The sequence below is a fragment of the Conger conger genome, chromosome 7 (genome assembly GCF_963514075.1).
Source record: "Conger conger chromosome 7, fConCon1.1, whole genome shotgun sequence".
In the NCBI taxonomy this organism is placed as follows: Eukaryota; Metazoa; Chordata; class Actinopteri; order Anguilliformes; family Congridae; genus Conger; species Conger conger.
The window spans coordinates 7,113,503-7,133,916 of record NC_083766.1 but is presented as its reverse complement, the minus strand read 5'-3'; the positions used below and the strand labels follow the sequence as shown (position 1 = coordinate 7,133,916).

At 41.5% G+C, this 20,414-nt stretch overlaps 1 protein-coding gene across 1 annotated transcript in view; it reads right to left on the bottom strand.

Moving 5' to 3' along the window:
- LOC133132355 (alpha-2-macroglobulin-like) overlaps nt 1–19,922 on the bottom strand; it is a 40,876-nt gene extending 20,954 nt beyond the window's left edge. Inside the window, exons 1-16 of the mRNA XM_061247739.1 lie at nt 19,771–19,922; nt 19,245–19,425; nt 15,330–15,486; nt 14,983–15,035; nt 14,709–14,729; nt 14,391–14,559; nt 13,667–13,751; nt 13,444–13,564; nt 11,788–11,899; nt 9,824–9,936; nt 8,620–8,775; nt 5,207–5,416; nt 4,267–4,330; nt 3,980–4,125; nt 2,813–2,962; nt 993–1,148 (exon numbers count right to left, since the gene is read on the bottom strand). Coding sequence (XP_061103723.1) covers nt 993–1,148; nt 2,813–2,962; nt 3,980–4,125; nt 4,267–4,330; nt 5,207–5,416; nt 8,620–8,775; nt 9,824–9,936; nt 11,788–11,899; nt 13,444–13,564; nt 13,667–13,751; nt 14,391–14,559; nt 14,709–14,729; nt 14,983–15,035; nt 15,330–15,486; nt 19,245–19,425; nt 19,771–19,838 — 1,962 coding nt within the window. The 5' untranslated portion in view covers nt 19,839–19,922. The remainder of the gene's footprint in view (nt 1–992; nt 1,149–2,812; nt 2,963–3,979; nt 4,126–4,266; nt 4,331–5,206; nt 5,417–8,619; nt 8,776–9,823; nt 9,937–11,787; nt 11,900–13,443; nt 13,565–13,666; nt 13,752–14,390; nt 14,560–14,708; nt 14,730–14,982; nt 15,036–15,329; nt 15,487–19,244; nt 19,426–19,770) is intronic.
- Between the last annotated feature and the right edge of the window lie 492 nt (nt 19,923–20,414).

Here is a 20,414-nt window from a genome sequence, read left to right as displayed (position 1 = left end):
AAAAAGGGAATAAAGTGCAAATGTTTTTTTATAGCTTTTAGTTCAATATTTCAAATGTAGTGGAAACATTACACATTCAATTCCAAACCAAAGCATTCACAAATTTTATCAAGTCTGCGTTATTCTTTTACAGAAAAGGAGAAAAGGATTTTTTTTTTTAAATGGCAGTGTTGACATTTTTCTCTTCAAACTCTCTTCAAACTGTATAAACTGAATAATTTTTTCAAGATTTAACATGACTTCAAATTACTGAACTAATATTTAGTTGCATGACCATTGTTTTTAATAACTGCTGTGCATCTGCGTTGCATCGAGTCAACCCACTTCTGGCCCATAGAAACAGGTATTTCAGCCCAGGATGAACAAATTCCTGTGAATTTGTGGGTTTTGCTTCACAAACTGCATTTTTAATATCACGCCACAAGTTTTCAATGGGGTTGAGGTCGGGGGATTGAGCTGGCCACTCCGTTACCTCAATCCTTTTTTTCTGGAACCAAGATGTTGCTCGCTTACTTGTGTGTTTGGGGTCGTTGTCTTTTTGAAACAGGCATTTCCTCTTAGGCATATGGCAACATAATCTCTTCAAGTATTTTGATGTATTCAAATTGATCCATGATCCCTGGTATACGAACCCAACACCTTAGTGTGAAAAACATCCCCATGCCATGATTTTTGCGCCACCATGCTTCACTGTCTTCACAGTGTACTGTGGCTTGAATTCAGTACCCGGGGGTCGTCTGACCTACTGTCGACAACCACTAGACCCGAAAACAATTTTACTCTCATCAGTCCACAGAATGTTACGCCATTTCTCTTTGGGCCAATCGATGTGTTCCTTGGCAAATTGTAACAGATTCAGCACATGCCCTTTTTTCGACAATGGTGCTTTACGGGGGCTTCTTGCTTTCTTCTTCCAAACCAAACCATTATTAACTGGTTCAGCTGCAGGTGTATTTAGATGCCCAACATGATGCAGGATTCAAAATGCTTACCTCAAAGATGCCGTAGAGATCCGTTTTATGGCTTTCTGTTCGGTGGTAGAAGCCATATGGGTCTCCTGGTGTAAGGGAAAGGCAGGGAGGGGGATCCCTCTCCTGGAGAATATGTGGATAGCCAAGCAACTTCATGACAGGCAACTTCCCATACACCTGAAAGAGTTCAGAAATAGAAAAATGAAAGTTGAACTGGGATGAAGAAGGAAGGACAAATCATAAGTTGCTTGACTAATGGCAAAAAATTTCAATAAAATAATGGATGTGGGGTTTTTTTGTCCATGGTTGATGGTTGAGGATGGTTGAACATTCATAACACAGCATCACAAAGTACACGAAGGGCTTGTCAAAATGTGTATGTAAACATTTCATGAAGGGTAAACTGCCAGCACAAGAACAAAGTGATTTTTTGAGAAGGTGGATTACATTTAAGATTCAAGACTGAGGTAGCCATTCTAAATTTGGGCTTCATTATTGCGGCTAACATTCATAATATTCTGCTGTGTGTGCGTCTGTGTGTGAACAGTAAGTGTGCGTATGAGAGATGGGGTTACCAGGCACCACGACAAAGCAAAAAAAGGTAGTTACTGGGTAGTTCACTCCATAAAAGTGCTGCTTGTGGCACATGATTGCGCATCAAGGTCTGGTAACAAATTTGATCCGTGTCAGTGCTGTCTATTGCCAGAAGCCATAGTCGGCACCACCCCTGATCTGCTTGTGGGTGGTTTGCGGTTCCGGAGTGAAAAAGAAGCAGTTGCTGGCAGGCCCATGTTTTGGAGGAGAACCACAGATGGCTTTCGTTCTCCCAAGACAGCAGCAGGGCCGTATGTGAGCATACATAGTTTGCAAATTGGACATTCCAAATTCAGGTGAGACTGGTTTCTGTCATGGTGGGAGGTAATTCTCACTGGTGCCACTAGATGGCCGAGGATATTGTTTCCACCTGTTCCTCGTTTTCTCCAGGGGAATTACCTCCCGGGAGAGTATTTAAGACCAGCATCGACTAGTTTTCAGTGCTTTTGTGTTCAACCGTTCGCCCTTGGCACAAAGCCGGTAAAGCGCCCGGTAGACTCTAAACCTATACGAGTCAGGTACGGTGCTGGTGGATAATTCTCTCACTGCTAAAAAGGAGAAATATCTAAAAGGTAAGGAAGGCGTACAGCTGGAAGTGTTGTGTGTGCTGGCGCCTTCCTCAAGGGTTTTGTTTTTCTTTTGGACTCGTGTGAGTCGATGGTAGAGGGACGTTGTCCCCGGTGTTGTATTTTGGTTTGCATTTTTGTCCCGAGCTGCGCCTCGAGGTTTTTATTTTCGTGCCTAGCTTTTCTCGCTAGGTTGTATTTTCTTTTGGTTTTCACTCAGTGCCCAGCTATTTGGCACGGTACCAAAGTTAATGGTTCGCCCTAGTTATTTAAGGGTTGTTTTACGTTCTCTAGCCGTTTTTGAGCTACTTCTCTGTTTGCGATTTCTAAGTTTGGTTTGTTTAATTTCCTTCCTCCCATTGTTCCGGGAGAAGTCCTGTTCCTAGCTGGGTATCCCTATTTCGGTTCTCCCTGGGATTTAGTGACTGACACGTTCGCGTGTTGGTTAAAAAAGGTTCTACCTTTGGTCGCCCCTGGCTCTCCGCTTAGCTTCCCACGCTATAGTTTCTTTATTTAAAAACAGGACAGTACCCCTGTCCATATGACAATATTGTCTCTTTCTCTGTTGCACAAGCTGAGTCAACATACCCACACAAGGTTAAAAACACAAAGTACACATCCCTTACTGAAATGTATCAGGTCATGTCTATGACTAGGCAGGGCTGCAGGGTCTCAGCTCACCTCCTGTGCACTCAGCTCCTTGCCTGGTCTCATGAGAAGGACACTCTGGTCGATGGCCCTCAGGGAGCACAGTGACCCCGGCTGGGCCTGCAGCTCCAAAAACACCTTCCCTCCGGGGAGCTCCTGGGTGGAGGAGAACTGGAGAGACACCTGAAACAGAACAGAAGTTGAGTAATTGGGGGGGGGGGGGCACATTACACTGCTTAATGCAATATACTTCATGCTGGACTTTTTGCCATCTTGTGCTGCTGCTGCTTGTGTTGCTTCCTGCATTCACAGCAATGGGAAATTGTTCACTTCAGAAAGTATGTTCATGAGTGGCTCAGGCAGTAAAGAAGCTCAGTCTGGGCCCTGTAGTCGCAGGTTTGTCCTGCCAGGTGTATGGTGGGCCCAAGTTGTACAGAACCCTCAACTTCCTGTTACATGAGTTTCCAGGTGCCCGCAAGCTCTACTTCTCAGAAATACACCAATGTATTTCTGAGAAGAGTATAAACTTTGCTTACAATTTCTGTATTGAAAGAGTGCATATAGGTACACTTCAGAAGTTACCTTCGATCACCAGCTGTTTGAGGTACTGCTAAATTGCCAGAGGCACAATTACAGTTATTCAAATGCAGGGAGAAAGATAGCCTTTGTGGCGAAGATGCTTGATGGGGACATGGACGATTCATGGTCCAAGCCCCAGTGTAGTCACAATAAGATAAAATATTGGGCCCTTAAGCCCACATTGGCTTTGCCTATTCAACTGTAAGCCACTTTGGATGAAAGCGTCAGCTGTAATGTGATTGATGGGAGAAGACGGGAAAGAAATCTCTTATGCCTTGGCAGCCATCTAAGTTACAGACATCACCAACCCACACTGTTCACTTTATTACACAGTCAAAAAATTATAAATCAATAACAGCAAACAGTGAATGGTAAACACTGTACAGTTGACTGTCTGCTTCTGTTTATAAAAATGTATGGCATATTCATGGCCTTTCACTCTTTTAAATCTCTTTTTTATTTTACCACTTGAGTCCCATTTCTTTTTTTTATAAGGGAACCCTTGGAGTTTTAGCTGTAGAAGGGGCGTATTCAAGGCCTTTGGTAGAAGTGCTTTCTGTGGAGCTGCTACACATTCTGATGGTTTATTTCCATTCTCACTGGAATTCAGGTACAGTTTACCTTGTTCTTGAAGCACAACTGGATGGGAAAGTCGAAGCTGTCTGCCACAACCTCTCCATCAGGCAGCACTGTGTACACCACCAGCTGGGCATAAGGGGCCAGATCTCCTGTCTGCTTCAGGGAGAAAGAAAACTCCCCTCTCTTAACTGCAATGAAAAAGAAAGGGGAATGTTTGTCTCTGGTTTATGAGACGTGATAACCTTTTAAGATATGTGGGCATAGTGGCAAAGTTCTCCCTTGAGCATCTCAGAAATATAATGAGCAATCATTTCTCAAGGGAACGTCACCTTCTCCTTCATTCAGCATCACTTCAGAACGCCCGTGCTGCACAATGCTCCCTTTGGACAAAACCTGGGTGACAGGAGAGGGGAAACCAGGAGTTAGCTGAACTGGACTGAACTGGTTGGCATGTATCAATCATTGTTTTTCTGCCTGTATGACTGAATGTGAAAACAGAAATGTGAAACCAAAAAAGTGAAAGAAAATTCCACACATTCTCTAAAAAGGCATGTGCAGTTAAAGTAATTTGTTATCGGGTACCAAATGTATTGTTTGCTTACAAAAGCTTAGTGTACAAATAGTATGCCAATACTCAGTATGCCAGAATGTGACTATGACACACAAAAAATCCATGACTATGAAATTCAGTTTGTGCCAATTTCTGGACAAATAAGAAAACAAATAAGACATTTTCTTAGTCAGTGGACCATTAGAAATGTATGATCATAAATTGTGTGGGTAGATCACCTAAACCTAAAGAAACACTTTCTCTGCAGTCCAGGCCAAAGAACTCATTGCCGTTTGGAAAGCAAACCTGTATACAATATGTTAATCTGGCAGGGCAAATAAATGCCATACTTATGCCCCATCCACTGCCATCTGAAAATGATTAATAAATATAAATGGCCACATCAAAATGGAAGGTAATAGGAGTTTTAGTTACTGGAGTTGCGTTCTGAGGGCAGAATTAGATGTGATTGGTTTGAGGTGCCCAATCAAAAAAAGGAGGAGATGAAGTCAGAAGGTGGAGCCAAAATTCAACAAGCCTGGACATCAGCCTTGTATGGCCTTGTAGGAGAGCACAGTTTTAAGCTTGTTTGCTGCCTTTTTTCTCTTTGTTTCACTGTCTTAACACATGATATTTTTCAACTCAGTCCAGGGGCCTCAGAACACATTTCAGTAACTAAAATCCCTACTTGCAAAATTGAAAATCAGACAAGAACTCACCAAGTAGAAAAAGTCAAGAGTTTTCTTATCCTTAAGCTCCTCCCCTTGGATGATGTAACGCACCAGGACTTGGTTGTCCTGATCACAAGGAAGTGATTCTTTTGCATGCTTGATACTCAGGAAGCTCTTGCTCTTCGAATAAAATATTGTGGCTGCATGGTTTGCTGAGCATGTGCTGTGTATTTGTGTTGACTCTTCATTACAACTCGCCTGTATTCAGTGATGTGGAAGAAGAAGAGAAGATTTACTCACAAAACCTGGATTTGCAAGCAGCCATCTGAACATTGTTTATTTTCACCAACAATGCTGCCCAAAGAGACCAGGAAATATATATATATAATAACTTTGCAGAATATACAATAGGAACAAAAGGCTCAGACTGGGCTGCATTTTTGAAGCTCACTTCCAGGGGCCATGTTCAGAAAACTTCTTATCATTCCACTCAAGAGTATTATTCTAATACGCGCACACTTAACACAATACCATTTTAAAAGCTTGATGTCATTAAATGTTTCTAAACCACTGACCTGATTGCGAAGCAGATTGCCAGCATCAGCTATCTTGGGACTGTTTGTGATTTGGTCTTTGTGACTTTGACTACCCCTAACGTTTCAGATTTAGGAGCTGGTTGAGCTACAATGCTTTCTGCATTACTCTTTGACCAAAAGCTTAAGAGGCTTGAGTTAGGACTGATAGGCCTATTATTTTATAATTTGGTTGGTTCATCTTAAGATGTTTGGAAATAAGGCCCCTTGTTGAGAGACATTGGCCTCTATTGGCAGCATGGTTGGCTCCAGTCTTTCAGCCACCCATTGCAGTGCAAGTTAATGATACCAATACAGTAGTCAAAATAAAGCCAATAATTTTGTCCCACAAGAACATGCACTCACAATAGGTGTTTTTTTCTCACCATGTGCCAGTGTTAAGTGATTGTGTCATTTAGACAATATTTCAATATTTTGTGGACCAATCAGGGACAGCTTGCATCACTGCCTTGTCACTGCACATCACTCAAGGAGGCAGTATCCCATGAGCTTACGTAGACCCGGCCCAGACTTCATGACCTTACAAGAATCCCACCTTTTAGCTACTGCGCAATCTCTGGCTCCAATATCTACAACATGCAATACAAAAACATTGTTTTGAAGCCCATGGAAAGTCAGAGGGTGACGTCACAGTAACTTTGTCCATGTTTTCTTTTTTTGTTACAGTCTATGAATACGAATGAATACAGTACTGTGCAAAAGATTTAGGCAGGTGTGAAGAAATGCTGTAAAACAAGAATGCTTTCAATAATAGAAATGTTAAAAATTGATTTTTATCAATTAACAAAATGCATGAACAGAAGAAGTGAATGAACAGAAGAAAAATCTAAATCAAATCAATATTTGGTGTGATCACCCTTTGCCTTCAAAACAGCATCAATTCTTCTAGGTATACTTGCACACAGGAAGGAACTCGGCAGGTAGCTTGTTCCAAACATCTTTCAGAACTTGCCACAGTTCTTCTGTGGATTTAGGCAGCCTCAAATGCTTCTGTAATCCCAGACAGACTCGATGATGTTGAGATCAGGGCTCTGTAGGGGCCATACCATCACTTCCAGGACTCCTTGTTCTTCTTTATGCTGAAGATAGTTCTTAATGACATTGGCTGTATTTCTGGGGTCGTTATCCTGCTGCAGCATGAATTTGGGCCAATCAGATGCCTCCCTGATGGAATTGCATGATGGATAAGTATCTGCCTATACTTCTCAGCATTGAGAAGACCATTCATTCTGACCAAATCCCCAACTCCATTTTCAGAAATGCAGCCCTAAACTTGCAAGGAACCTCCACCATGCTTCACTGTTGCTTGAAGACATTCATTCTTGTACCACTCTCCAGCCCTTTGGTGAACAAACTGCCTTCTGCTAGGGCCAAATATTTTTCACTCACCAGTCCAGAGAACCTGATGCCATTTTTCTGCACCCCAGTTCCTGTGTTTTCGTGCATAGTTGAGTCGCTTGGCCTTGTTTCCACATCAGAGGTATGGCTTTTTGGCCACAATTCTTCCATGAAGACCACTTCTGACCAGACTTCTCCACACAGTAGATGGGCGTACCTGGGCCCCATTGATTTCTGCCAATTCTGAGTCGATGGCACTGCTGGACATTTTCCCATTGTGAAGGGAAGTAAGCATGATGTGTCTTTCATCTGCTGCACTATGTTTCCTTGGCCGACCACTGCGTCGACGGTCCTCAGCGTTGCCAGTTTCTTTGTGCTTCTTCAACAGAGCTTGAACAGCACATCTGGAAACCCCTGTCTGCCTTGAAATTTCTGCCTGGAATTGACCTTGCTAAAATCATCAGACCCTACACCCCTGCCAGACCTCTTCGTTCAGCCTCCACAGGCCGCTTGGCACCTCCCCCTCTCCGAACCTCCACCTCACACTCACGACTACTGTGTGTTCTGGCTCCACGGTGGTGGAACAAACTCCCCGTTGAGGTCAGAACTGTAGAATCTCTCCCCACCTTCAAGCGCAAACTGAAGACGCACCTCTTCAAGCAGCACCTCTCCCCATCCCTCCCTACCTCCCTGTGAACCTTAATTGTTGTCTTTGTGATTTACGTAGGTATTTTTAGTTGGCTAGGTAAGCAGTATTTGGATAGTTAAGTTTGGTCACTTTTGCCTTGTTGTTTGTTTATTTGTTGATTAAATAAAATAAAATAAAAATAGGCCCTGGTCCTTATCTTTGTTGTACGGGGAGCAATTGAAATTGTACTTCCCTCTAGGGTCTTTCAGCGCACTTAGCCCTGGTTATGGGTACGTTGTACGTCGCTCTGGATAAGAGCGTCTGCCAAATGCCAATAATGTAATGGAATGTAAATGCACTTTAACTACCTTGTGTCTTGGTGCTGTGCTCAGTCTTGCCATGGTGTATGACTTCTGACATTAAACTGTCTTCAGCAACCTCACCTTGGAAGCAGAGTTTCTGCTGTTCCTCACCCAGTTTTAACCCTCCTACACAGCCGTTTCTGTTTCAGTTAATGATTGTGTTTCAACCTACATATTACATTGATGATTATTAGCTCCTGTTTGGTATAATTGGTTAATCACACACCAGACTATGTCTACAAAATCCCTGACTTTTTGCAAGTGTACCTAGAAGAATTGATGCTGAAGTGTGGTCACACCAAATATTTGATTTGATTTAGATTTTGTTAATTGATAAAAATGAACTATTACCATTTCTATTTTTGAAAGCATTCTTACTTTACAGCCTAAAACTTTTGCACAGTACTGTACATGTCATTTTGAGGGTCCACACATTCAACTTGTCTTCAGCCATGAATTGTGTGAGGGTGACTGTACTGGCAGTTTCAGTCACACAGCAGGAAAATATGTGCAAGCAAAAAGATGGAAATGGAGTCTTACAATTAGGTTGGCACTTTCTTCCAACCAACCACTGGTGTCCAGTGAGAAGTGGGCCACACCCTCACTGTCAGTGGTCAATTTCCATGTAGCCCCCTTCGGTCCATGGAGGAAGATGGGCTTGTTGGCAATAGAGGAAGAGGAACCTTTCACGATGATCTGAAAAGTGTGACAAATTTATTTTAGCAAGAGCTTTATTCCAACAGCCATGACGCTGTGAAACAAAAAAACATCCATCCATCCATCCATCCATCCATTATCTGAACCCGCTTATCCTGAACAGGGTCGCAGGGGGGCTGGAGCCCATCCCAGCATACATTGGGCGAAAGGCAGGAATACACCCTGGACAGGTCGCCAGTCCATCGCAGGGCACACACACCATTCACTCACACACTCATACCTATGGGCAATTTTAGACTCTCCAATCGGCCTAACCTGCATGTCTTTGGACTGTGGGAGGAAACCGGAGTACCCGGAGGAAACCCACGCAGACACGGGAAGAACATGCAAACTCCACACAGAGAGGCCCCGGCCGACGGGGATTCGAACCCAGGACCTCCTTGCTGTGAGGCGGCAGTGCTACCCACTGCACCATCCGTGCCGCCCACAAAAAAACAAAACCAAAAAAAATAAAATAAATAAATAAAATAAATAAATAAATAAATAAATAAATAAATTTACAGAGTGCTTTTTATGATACTCAAAGACGCTTTACATAAAAAGTGACAAAATGATTAAAATGCAATTAAAGTACAAAATGGTAAAAATTCTACAAGAGCCCAGTAATTGTACTTTGCTTATAAACGTTGGCATGTATCAATCATTGTTTTTCTGCCTGTATTATTGAATGTGAATACAGAAATGTGACCAAAAAAGTGAGAGAAAATTCCACACATTCTCTAAAAAGGCATGTGTAGTTAAAGTAATTTGTTTTCGGGTACCAAATGTCTTCATTGTTTGCTTACAAAAGCTTAGTGTACAAATAGTATGCCAATACTCAGTATGCCAGAATGTGACTATGACACACAACAAAGCCATGACTCTGAAATTCAGTTTGTGCCAATTTCTGGACAAATAAGAAACCAAATCAGACATTGTCTTAGTCATTGGTACATTAGAAATTTATGATCATAAATTGTGTATGATGGCCTCAGCAATTCGAGCTCACGGGAGCTGCATTTTCTCACTGGAAAAGGTGGATGGTTACCTTTCCCTCATAGTTTATTCCTGGCTTGAAAGATGACGGAGTGTCTTGAAACTCAATATGAATTTTTTCCCCTTTGATTATCTTTGTACTGCCAGTGCCTGTCAAAACAACACCTAAAAAGAAACAGTCAGTCATTGCCCTGTTGCTGTCTGACACCAGAGTATCACTGCACAGAAGTTGCTGAATGTTTGTAAAAAAACAAACTTCCCTTCGCTGACAGTATTTGAAAGTAATTTTAACGCCATTTAAAAAAATTTTTTAAAACCACATAAAATACTTTCCTTGTGGGATGAAATTATTCTGCAATTTTATTTAAAAGCTAAAGTCTAGAAAAAATGTTCATGGTCTAAAATATTCTTCACACACAAATACTGCCTGGGCCAATAAATAAATAAAAAAACATTAAAAACACTGAAACTGGAAAAACATGAAAAAAAAACTCTTTAAAAGTATTTCTGTTCACTGCAAGTTCTATAGCAACCCAAGTGTTTTTAATCATTCTTATAGTTATTTTAATACAGATATTATTTTGTTTTGTGATATCATTCAGTCTGTTTGTTTTAATGGAAGATGATTTTTCTCTAGGAGAATGCTTATTCATTCAACTTAATTAGCAACATGGCTCAGGCTGTAAGAGCAGTCCTCTGGCAGTCGGAGGGCTAGCGGTTCGATCCGCCAGCCCGGGCTGTGTCGAAGTGTCCCTGAGCAAGAAGCTTAACCTGTCACGTTTCAGGTCTGTCTCGCCATGTTTTATGTTTATTCATGTTGTCTTAGTCACGTAGTGTCTTATCATGTATTATGTTAGTCTAGGTTCGTCATGTTGTTTAGTTATGTTTCGTTACGATTTATTTTCTTGTCATGTCTAGTTATGTTTCGTACGATTATATTACCTTGTTATCTTGATTGGTTATCGTCTTAGTTTCGCTTTGTGTTATGTTTTATGTTTATTGTTACGTTAACTGGTCGTTGTTTATGCATACACTTTTAGATGTCTTTCCGCAAACCTTGCGTTCCGCCTTTTCTCTCTCTCTCCTTCTGTCATTCACTCCCTAAGTGTTTCCATTTGTCTATTTACTAAAACTACTAACGCTAGATCAGGATTGGGTAGAAACGAACAAACTAATCATGTGTTCATGTTACCTTACGTTTCTCGTGCATGTCATTTACTAATTTACTAATGCTAGGGCAGGATAGGTTTATTACTAACGATTACTAATCTCCTTGTTAAACTTGTCATCCATCGCACCTGTTTTCACACCCGCATTTATAGCCCAGTCGCGCAACTGTTCTTCGCGAAATTGTCTGCCTCTAGTCTTACTACGCAGCTTTTGAGCATTTTTTCTGATTGATTCACGTTAAGATCCAAGCCTGTTTACTGGCTATTGTTTATTGATTTCTGTTTCGTTTACCATCGTTTTGTTTTTGACCACGTCCTCGCCTACCGTCTTTGTACTTTTGCCTCGCTGATTGTTTTATGGTTTCGACTTCCGCATCGCCCTCGACTACGACTCTGCCTGCCGTCCGCCTGTACATCTGCCCCGCTGACAGCTCTCCTGCTACCGGACCTCCCTGCACGTTTACCGACTACGAGTTTGCCTCTTCCCTCGGCACCGTGCTTTTTGTTTGTTTATCGTTTGTTTGGCTGGATCTACGTGTATGGACTTTGCTTGTTGTGACTACGCTCCTGGGATTCGTCCCAAATAAAGCCCTGACGGGACTTTATTCCATTATTGTTTCTGAGTCGTGCATTTTGGGTCCAACCCCCACGCACCCGTCTCATAACCCCCAAATGCTCCTGACGAAATTGGGTGCCTTGCATGGCAGCTAATTGCCGTGAGTGTGTGTATGAATGGGTGAATGAGAAGCATCAATTGTACAGCGCTTTGGATAAAGGCGCTATATAAATGCCCACCATTTACCATTTACCAAAATAAAAAACAAAGAAAAAATCACATGATTCCTACCTGTTCCATCTTCCTCCATCTTGCCATGCACAGTAAGGCTTTCTTGAGTATTTGAGGAGGGGGAAAAGAGGGCTGAATTGATGAAGATTGTTGCACATCCGGTCTTGTCAGTCTAGGTCAAACAATGACAGAGGTCAGGAATATTCTGAGCATCATCATTAGAATCAGGTTAAAAGATGCTAGCTAGTTAGCTATGCTGGTGTTGGCTAGATAGGTGGGGACATGGCTGGAAAATGACATGGCAAGAAAATGGCACAAATCAGAATTAGTAGTAGAGTGCCAGATGTGGAAAGATATTAGTCAACATATTTATTCTCCATCTTACTGAACAAAAGTGAATGTACTGCTTCATCAGGCACCTGTTAATTGTGCAGTCCTACAAAAAGAGTTATATACACAGTATAATACTGAAATTTGGGGGACCAAGGATAAGAGGGTAATTGACTGCTCAGCTGTTCCTGGTCAGCTGTGTGGTGTTGTGCCATTACTTCATGCACGGGTAATCAACAATTGATTGTGGAATTTGCATTTTAAGTCTGTTGATGTTGTCTCGCAACATGAGGACCAAAGAACGGTCAATGGCCAGTAAAGCAGGTCATCACTGGGTGGAAACATTGTCAAACAATTTTCTGTACCAACCTCAACTCTTTGCTACACACCTATTGAACCTAAAGTAATCTTACTTTGTGTAGTGCAGTTTACAAACAAGTTGTTCGAATTGAATGATTCTTCTTCCTGACTCAGGATTCCTGATTTGTTTTCTCAGTTCAGTCATTTTAGTAATTCGTTTCACTGAGTCTTCATTCGCCAGTAGGGGCACACTTTTGCGCTCTACTAAACAAAACAAATAATTCTAATTCGTACTTGTGCAATATATGCCATTTTATCATTTTCCCCGATTTGCACTATTACTATTTAGGTACTCTCCACTCCACTGAACAAATGAGTGTCTGTGAACGAACGAGTGTCTGTGAATGAATTGTTCAGGGGAGTGGTGTAGCAGTTTGTGAATGATAAAGCATAGTCTACTCTCCCATGAGATCGTCTACTCTCCAACCAATGATGTTTTTAAGCATAATAAGATTGTGAAAAAGCATAAATGACTCGATGTTGCAGAACATCTTTTAAAGGAAAATGCTACACTTTTTTTAGGGAGGGTCCATTAATAACTCTTTTTTTATAAACAAATAAATAGTACAGTATAAGGTGTTCAACTCTGGAAATACACCTTAATCATAACATTAATGAGTTTTTCCTTGAGTGTCATAATTAATGGGTTCCAACCCAAGGACAAATTGAAAGGGTCCTTGCTTGCAGGGGCAAATTAAGTCGGAATTAAGCACATTTTAATGACATAAATTTGTAATGAGATAATTTACTCTCCAACCAACAATGTTTTGAAACATAATAATTGTGCAAAAGCATTTACTGTAATGATGCAATGTTGTGGGACATTATAAACCAAAAATTCAGCTGAGCTCTTCGAGAGTCTTTGTTCGCCAGACGCCAGTAGGGGGTTTCTTTCTCTATCCCATTGTTGGGAGTTTTTTGGTTGTGATATAGCAACAAAGGCTCCATTTTTAACAATGGCATGACTTCACATCCAATGATGCTGCACCTCCATTAAATTAGGCCCTTGTGTTATTGTTCTCTTACCCTCGTAGTAGACTGTTCCATCTGTTCCATGCAACGTTCAACATGCCAGTTCCACCTTGGTTGAGACTTGATGCACACTGTGGCCTTAACAGAACCCCGGATAGGCTTCCCATAGGTGTACCTGGACAACAATAAACAGCCACTGACTAAGACCACAATCCCACTTCATAAGATGAGATACATTTTAATTTTAGTCAAGGCAAATACAGCTTTTCTTACTTACTTTCCACAAATCTTTATTGTTGCGTTTTTGTCTTGGGCAAATATGACATCAGGGAAGAGGACGACAACCTCAAACTTTGGCAGGACTAAAATATGAAACAGATAAAAACAGGCCTCAGTGGAGTCCAAATATTTCTGTAAAGGGCATGTATTGTAAAAATTCTTATTGTCAAAAATGACCATATAAATACAGTTTATATAAATATAAAGACATCATATTACATTACATTAATGGCATCTGGCAGATGCTCTTATCCAGTGCGACGTACAGTTGATTAGACTAAGCAGGAGAAAATCCCTTGCTCAAGGGCCCAACGGCTATGCAGATCTTATTGTGGCTAGACCAGGGATCGAACCACTGACCTTGCGTGTCCCAGTAATATACCTTAATCACTACGCTACAGGCCACCGCCTATAACAAAACGACAACTTTAGAACATTCAAAATAAAATAATCTGCATAATGCCAGATCTTGTCTTGTCAAGCCAAACCCTGCAATTATATTATACCTAACAATATCGTGGAAAGTTTAAACTATCATATAATAGGATAGCTCAAAATGTGATGTCTTTAGAAAAGTCTCTATTGCCTTGTCCAGTTTTATTCATTTTGGTTGTTTTTCACTGTACCATTTCCTCTTAGAGGCTTCAGCACATTGCTCTGTAAACTGTAATTGTGTTGGCAAGAGAAAAAATAATTCTGTGACCACATGAATGCATCCTTACCATATTCTAAGATCTCAAAGGTCTGGGTGGTGATAGCGTCCCTCTTTGTCCTGGCTGAGATGGTGTAGTTGCCTTGCTTGGCCTCAGGCGTTGTGGGGTGGGACAGGTCCAGAATTCCAGTGGTGATTGATTGGTTCAACCACTGGGCAATACGATTTGACTTAGGGTCCTGTAAAAGAAGGACAGAGGTATTGCCTAGAGCCTGAGGTTCAGACTGGCGTATGCCAAGAAGAGATAGAGATAGCTGAACAGACAGACTAAGTTCTATTTCCCATGTGGTGTGATGGACCCATGCAAATTGCAGTCAGGATGCCATACCTGCAACTCAATAGCCTGGAACTGCAAAGGAAAGAATAAAAGAAAAGTGAAACATTTCTTTCCAAGCAGAGTCACAGACACAAATTCATGTTTTTTCTCCATCTTTATTTCATCACTACAAGAAAGCTCATCCTTTGTGACAGGACAGGTACCAGATGTGAAAATTATTTTAGTTAAATTATCGTTTACAGTTTGTCCAAATTCATTTGACGTTTACACACTAACATTGGTGTCTCCCTGCCTCTCTCTTCTCACACACAAAATTATCTCTTACCACTTCCTCATGAGGCAAGAAGCTAGAATCCAGGGTGACAATACGGAACTTGACTGCAGAAAAAAAAGCAGAAAAAAAAGCAGTAAAAGAAAGTCAGCAGTCGGACGGCAAAACACAAAAGTAAATTACTGAACACACTCATTAAAAAGCTCTTATACAGTATTTCTAGAATCATTAATCATATTGAAATAATTTTTTTGTGTCACATGTTATCTTCTTGCATAGAGGCAGCAGTAAACGTATTTGCTGGTGATCAATGGTGTGGCTGTCAGTGGCTGTGGCATTTTTAATAGTCACTAATGAACTAATGAAGACAAGCCAGATAGTAATGAATGGTTGAAAATTACTGGTCTGTCCTGGTTTGTAGATGGGCTTGTCTGTCTGTATGATAGTGAAAGAGGAGCTTGGTTTTATCCAGATTTTGGTCTTCTTGCTCAAAGATGTTGTTTCCCCCTTGAGGGAGGCATCAATGGTTGCCACGGTATTAGTGACAACAGAAGGAACCTGGAATTGACAGAGAGGAGAAATGTAAATGAGAGTGTCTCACCCATTTATCCCAGATTTATCCCAAAGACCAGTCTTTTCATTTTATATTCTGACTAAATAGTAATTTTCCCAGATTGACACTGGCACCCAAAAGTGGCTAATTGACAACTTGCTTTAGCTAAAAACATGGTGACTCATGGGAAGCGGCCGCTTCCACCAGAAGTTAACGTCCATTCAATGGTACTTTTTCTCCTGAGGAATGTGGTTTATGATTATGGTTGCCATGTTTGAAAACATCCTTTTGTGAAAGATAATGAAAGCCGTTTTCCTGACGTGGGTTATATCCAAACTTTACAAAATGATTTTGGAAAGAATGCCAAGGGTTGCCGTTGGAAGCAGATAGTCTACTTGTTATGAGATAATATAACTGTAGAAATACCGAATGACTGGAAATTCTTAGAGGTGCCTTCTTGGGCCCTGGGGGCCCCCCTTTTCTCACATTCCTGACAGGTTAGAGCACAGGTATAAAGATGTTTCATGATAATCCCAGGTCAGAATATAGTAATGTTTGGTGTTATTCTGATTGGTTCAGTGCGACTGGTGTAATGGTATAGTTTTTGTAACAGTCTACCTTTGATAGCATAACCATTCAGGAGCCGAGGGGAAACTGGGCAAAAGGTGTCTCTGTAGAAGCCATGTGTTTTAGCCCCCTGCCTGGTGGGCCTGGCTGTAAATTATAGATGGGTGATTCACTTTTAGGGTCAAGAACTAAGGCCCTCATTTGGGCACTGCTGCCATTACACCGGTGACTGCTCTCCTAGATTAAATATTCAAAACTGCTATTAAGATAGTAAATAGACCCGGTAAAACCTTGAAAACATTGCCCATATGGGGGCGGCCTGTAGCGTAGTGGTTAAGGTAAAGGACTGGGACACGCAAGGTCAGTGGTTCTAATCCCGGTGTAGCCACAATAAGATCCGCACAGCCGTTGGGCCCTTGAGCAAGGCCCTTAACCCTGCATTGCTCCAGGGGAGGATTGTCTCCTGCTTAGTCTAATCAACTGTACGTCGCTCTGGATAAGAGCGTCTGCCAAATGCCAATAATGTAATGTAATGTGATCCTTGTATTATTGCATTAAGTCTTATGTAATGGTAACAGGAATTGCATGTAAAATGGATAATCAGGAAGGAACTTTCATGATAACTGCAACATAATAAAACATAAGGGTAATCTGTTTGGTATGGATGTGATCTGATAAAATCAAGGAATCGGATGAGATACATTTCATACCAAATGGAATTTAATAAACTATAGTTTCAGTAACCCGAGGGAAAACCTACACGTCCTCTCTTGGTAATCATCTCATTTTCCCTACTCAACAACCCCCAACGGTGGGGGCCTAAATTCCAGATTTGACCACCCCTCCAGAGTGATTTATGGCACTGCCGCCTGGTTCCAAACGTATGATTTGGCATAAAAGCAAGGGAGACAGACCAATCTGGGAAGATCGTATTCGACTTCCCACACAGCACATTGTATGTATATGTAAGTATCGTGAAGATCGTATTCGACTTCCCACACCACATGTCTTATGTATGTATGTATGTATGTATGTATGTGTAGCAGCGGAAGATCATATTCGACTTTCCACACGGCATATTCTATACTCTGTGTTTGTGTATAGTCCAAGCAGGCTAGGTATGATTATTTACTCTATCTCTATTCTTAATTTGTGTATTTTGTAATTGATTGTGATATTCTAAAGCTAATAACCTACCTGTCTGCGAATAAACTATTTTGTTTGTAACTTGCGTGATCTCCATGATTCTAATTCATCTTGTACCTTTTCAGCCTAAATTACAACTAAATACTCAGGGGGAAATGGTAGCCAAAGACCGACTGATCGGCGGAGCGGTATACCTGTGATAGTTCTAAGCTGTGAGGCCAGCAGTTTCTATCCGTTAAAGGGTCGGGGGACGCACGGCTCTTGTAATCTGGTGTGAAGGGAACCCATGGGCGTTACGGCGCTGGTTCCTGCCAAATTAGCTCTAAGGAGCCCAGACAATGCTACGCCGGCCTGGGCTCGCAACTATCATGGCAGGTTTGCATATATTGTGTTGACTGGACCCTCAGCCTCTGAGTTCTCCACCGAACTGAGATTTCAGCAGTAATGCTAATCCCGGGAGCATCTATTGAGTAATGGTGGCTCTGTTCTTGTACGGAGGATAATAATTAACCCTACTAATGTTCTCCCAGCAACGCCAGAAGGACAAGCACGCAAAACCCCCTTCGGCCCCCGCTAAATTCCGTCATTGGGTTAGCGTGGGGTTTTACATTATTTATTGAAAATAATAACATTCTAAGGAATAGCTAGCATGGTTTTTGTAACAGTAGGTCATGCTTTTGGCATTCTTTGAAAACATTGGTTGTGGAAACTTCGTCCAATGAATCCTCTCGGTTAGCTTCGGCTGCCTTGTGCTCCGCTGTCTGTCTCTCTCGCTCACGCAATTCTTCCTCTGTAAATTCCAGTTAAAAAATATGTGGTTGTATTTCTTTGTCAAAATCGAAAAGCTTGTCTTCTAACTCGGCAAAGTCAGAGCTGTCCGTCAGGTTGCTCTGGCTTGCCAAGTTAGGTTTTCCGTGCTATTTTTATGCTCACGTTACCGTATTTTCATGGGAGTGTTATGTGATTGCCTGGATGGGTGGCTGTCCATAAACCAGTCTCTGTGTTAAAGGGTGGGGTTTGAGCGCCCGTTACCTGCTGGGAAACACAGGCTAGAGATTCAAGCCAAACAGTGATGTCACTGGACGTGTTTGTTTGATAAGTTTTGCCCCATATTTAGGAAACAGCGACACTGTCGGTGTGTAAGGGAGCGGGGTCGGAGGACCAAACGCGTCCGAGTTGGGTTCTAAAAGTTACCCCCCAGACGTGAGATAACCACTAATATTTTTGAGGGGCATCCCTAGAGACAAGGGATACGGAGGAAGGGGAAAACGATGAGAGAGAATACATAACTCCCTGGCAATTAGCCAACCAACAGAACAACCTATCAAAACGGTCAAGAAGTCTAATCTGACTGGAGCAAGGAAATAACACACGGCAGAGAAACTCAACCTCACATCCCACTGATTACGGCGGTGTTAAGAGGAGGTGAGTAGGAGATAGGTACGCAGACAGAACAGAACAGAACAAGCGTGACAATCCTCCTATAAGGGAAATTCTGTTCTAGATACCCCTGCCCTGCAAACCCCTCCCCTGCCCTCTTGCAGGCCCAGGTTCAGGACCTGCAAGAATTCTGTCCCGTCTGGTATGGAGGTGTTTCTTGCAAAACAGAGAGCAAGGAATTAATATGGACCAGCTAGGGAAGAAGTGAAGTTCATTTAAAAGAAAATCTGAGGTATGATAACATTTTTTATCATACTGCGAATCATACTTCGTGGTCTATTTTTGCCAGACTAATCAGTTGGCCATTATTTTTAATGACATGGCTGAAATAGCTATGGAAAGGATCAGCTAAGTAACAAGTGCAGTTGAAAACTTTTATCATGCAATAGAGGTCTATTATTGTGAGACAAATCAGTATGTCAGTATGACCCATAAATTAAGATTTGTATCGAAACATTTATTTTAGAACTTTATATTCTACATGCATTCATTTTAGAACATTATATTCTGTTTATTCTGGTATATTCCTTATATTCATATATCTCTCCTGCAGCTGACAAAGAAACTTGACAAAGCCAAGCAATCACTGAAAAATGGTAAATCACCAAACCTGGAACTGTACACAGCGATGGAACTCTGTCATAACTAATTCCTCCAAGAGAGTGGTATTACTGGGACCTATTTCCAGGGTAAGTGTAAAAGAGAGCGGTCCCTTCTGAAGAAGAATGTGGGCACAGACTGTCTCTGTACTGCCCCCTGCTGTCTGGGAGGCCACTGTCACAAGATAAATTCTTTAAAAGAAAGAAAAATATAAAGTCAAAAAAGATCGAGTATATGGAATTACATTTACCCATAAAAGGGATGTGTCCACTAATATGCCACAAATTACAAAATTCGCATCCTGAGCTTTAGTGGAAGATGGAAGAACATTTTCTTTAAAAAATGCAGGAATGCAGTAAAAGACATTTGCTTTGAATCCTAGTCTGATTTAAATATATTGGAAATATTAAAACAGCCTTAGCCCTACAACATTTGCCTTGCAATTAAGAATAATGCTCTAATGAACGTAAAAGACAATTCTCTTAATTTTATGATTAAATTGACTGAGTAACAACAATAAAAAATACAATACTTACGGGTCATCTGGGCATCTGGAGTCTGCAGCCTGCAGCAGCATGCAGGCAATTAGCAGCAGCCCCAGCATACTGACGAGATCAGATCGGAAAAAAATCTACCAATATGCAGACACTCTGTGTATCTCACATGTGCCTCTTTGTCAGATGAGCCATTGAGGAATAATTCTGAAACAGCAGGATTTATACACAAAGGGAAATGCCCACCTCATGACAGAGCCCCCCCCCCCACCACCCCGCCCCCACATAGCCCTCCCCTGATACACAAACACACACACACACAAGCATGTACGCACACACACACACACACACACAAACACACACCATTTCATCATGCTGCACTCCCTCCTCCTCAAGTCCAAAGTCAGGATTAATTCTAAACCATTTTCTCAACTTGTTTAACTGGGTTAAAGTGCTGAACTGACCAATAATCTCAATGCTAGGAAAGGTGGGAGGGGAGATATCCAGGCAGATTTGAAGTATTGCCGTCTGTTCACAGAATTTTATTTACAGTACCTCGCAGTCACACTCGGTAAAATGTGTAGTGTTTAATTTGTTTAGTGACATGTGAATAATGAATATGTATTCACTTTTAGTAACAATTTTTTTTGTTATTGAAAATTGGAATTTTGATATTAAGGAAGTAG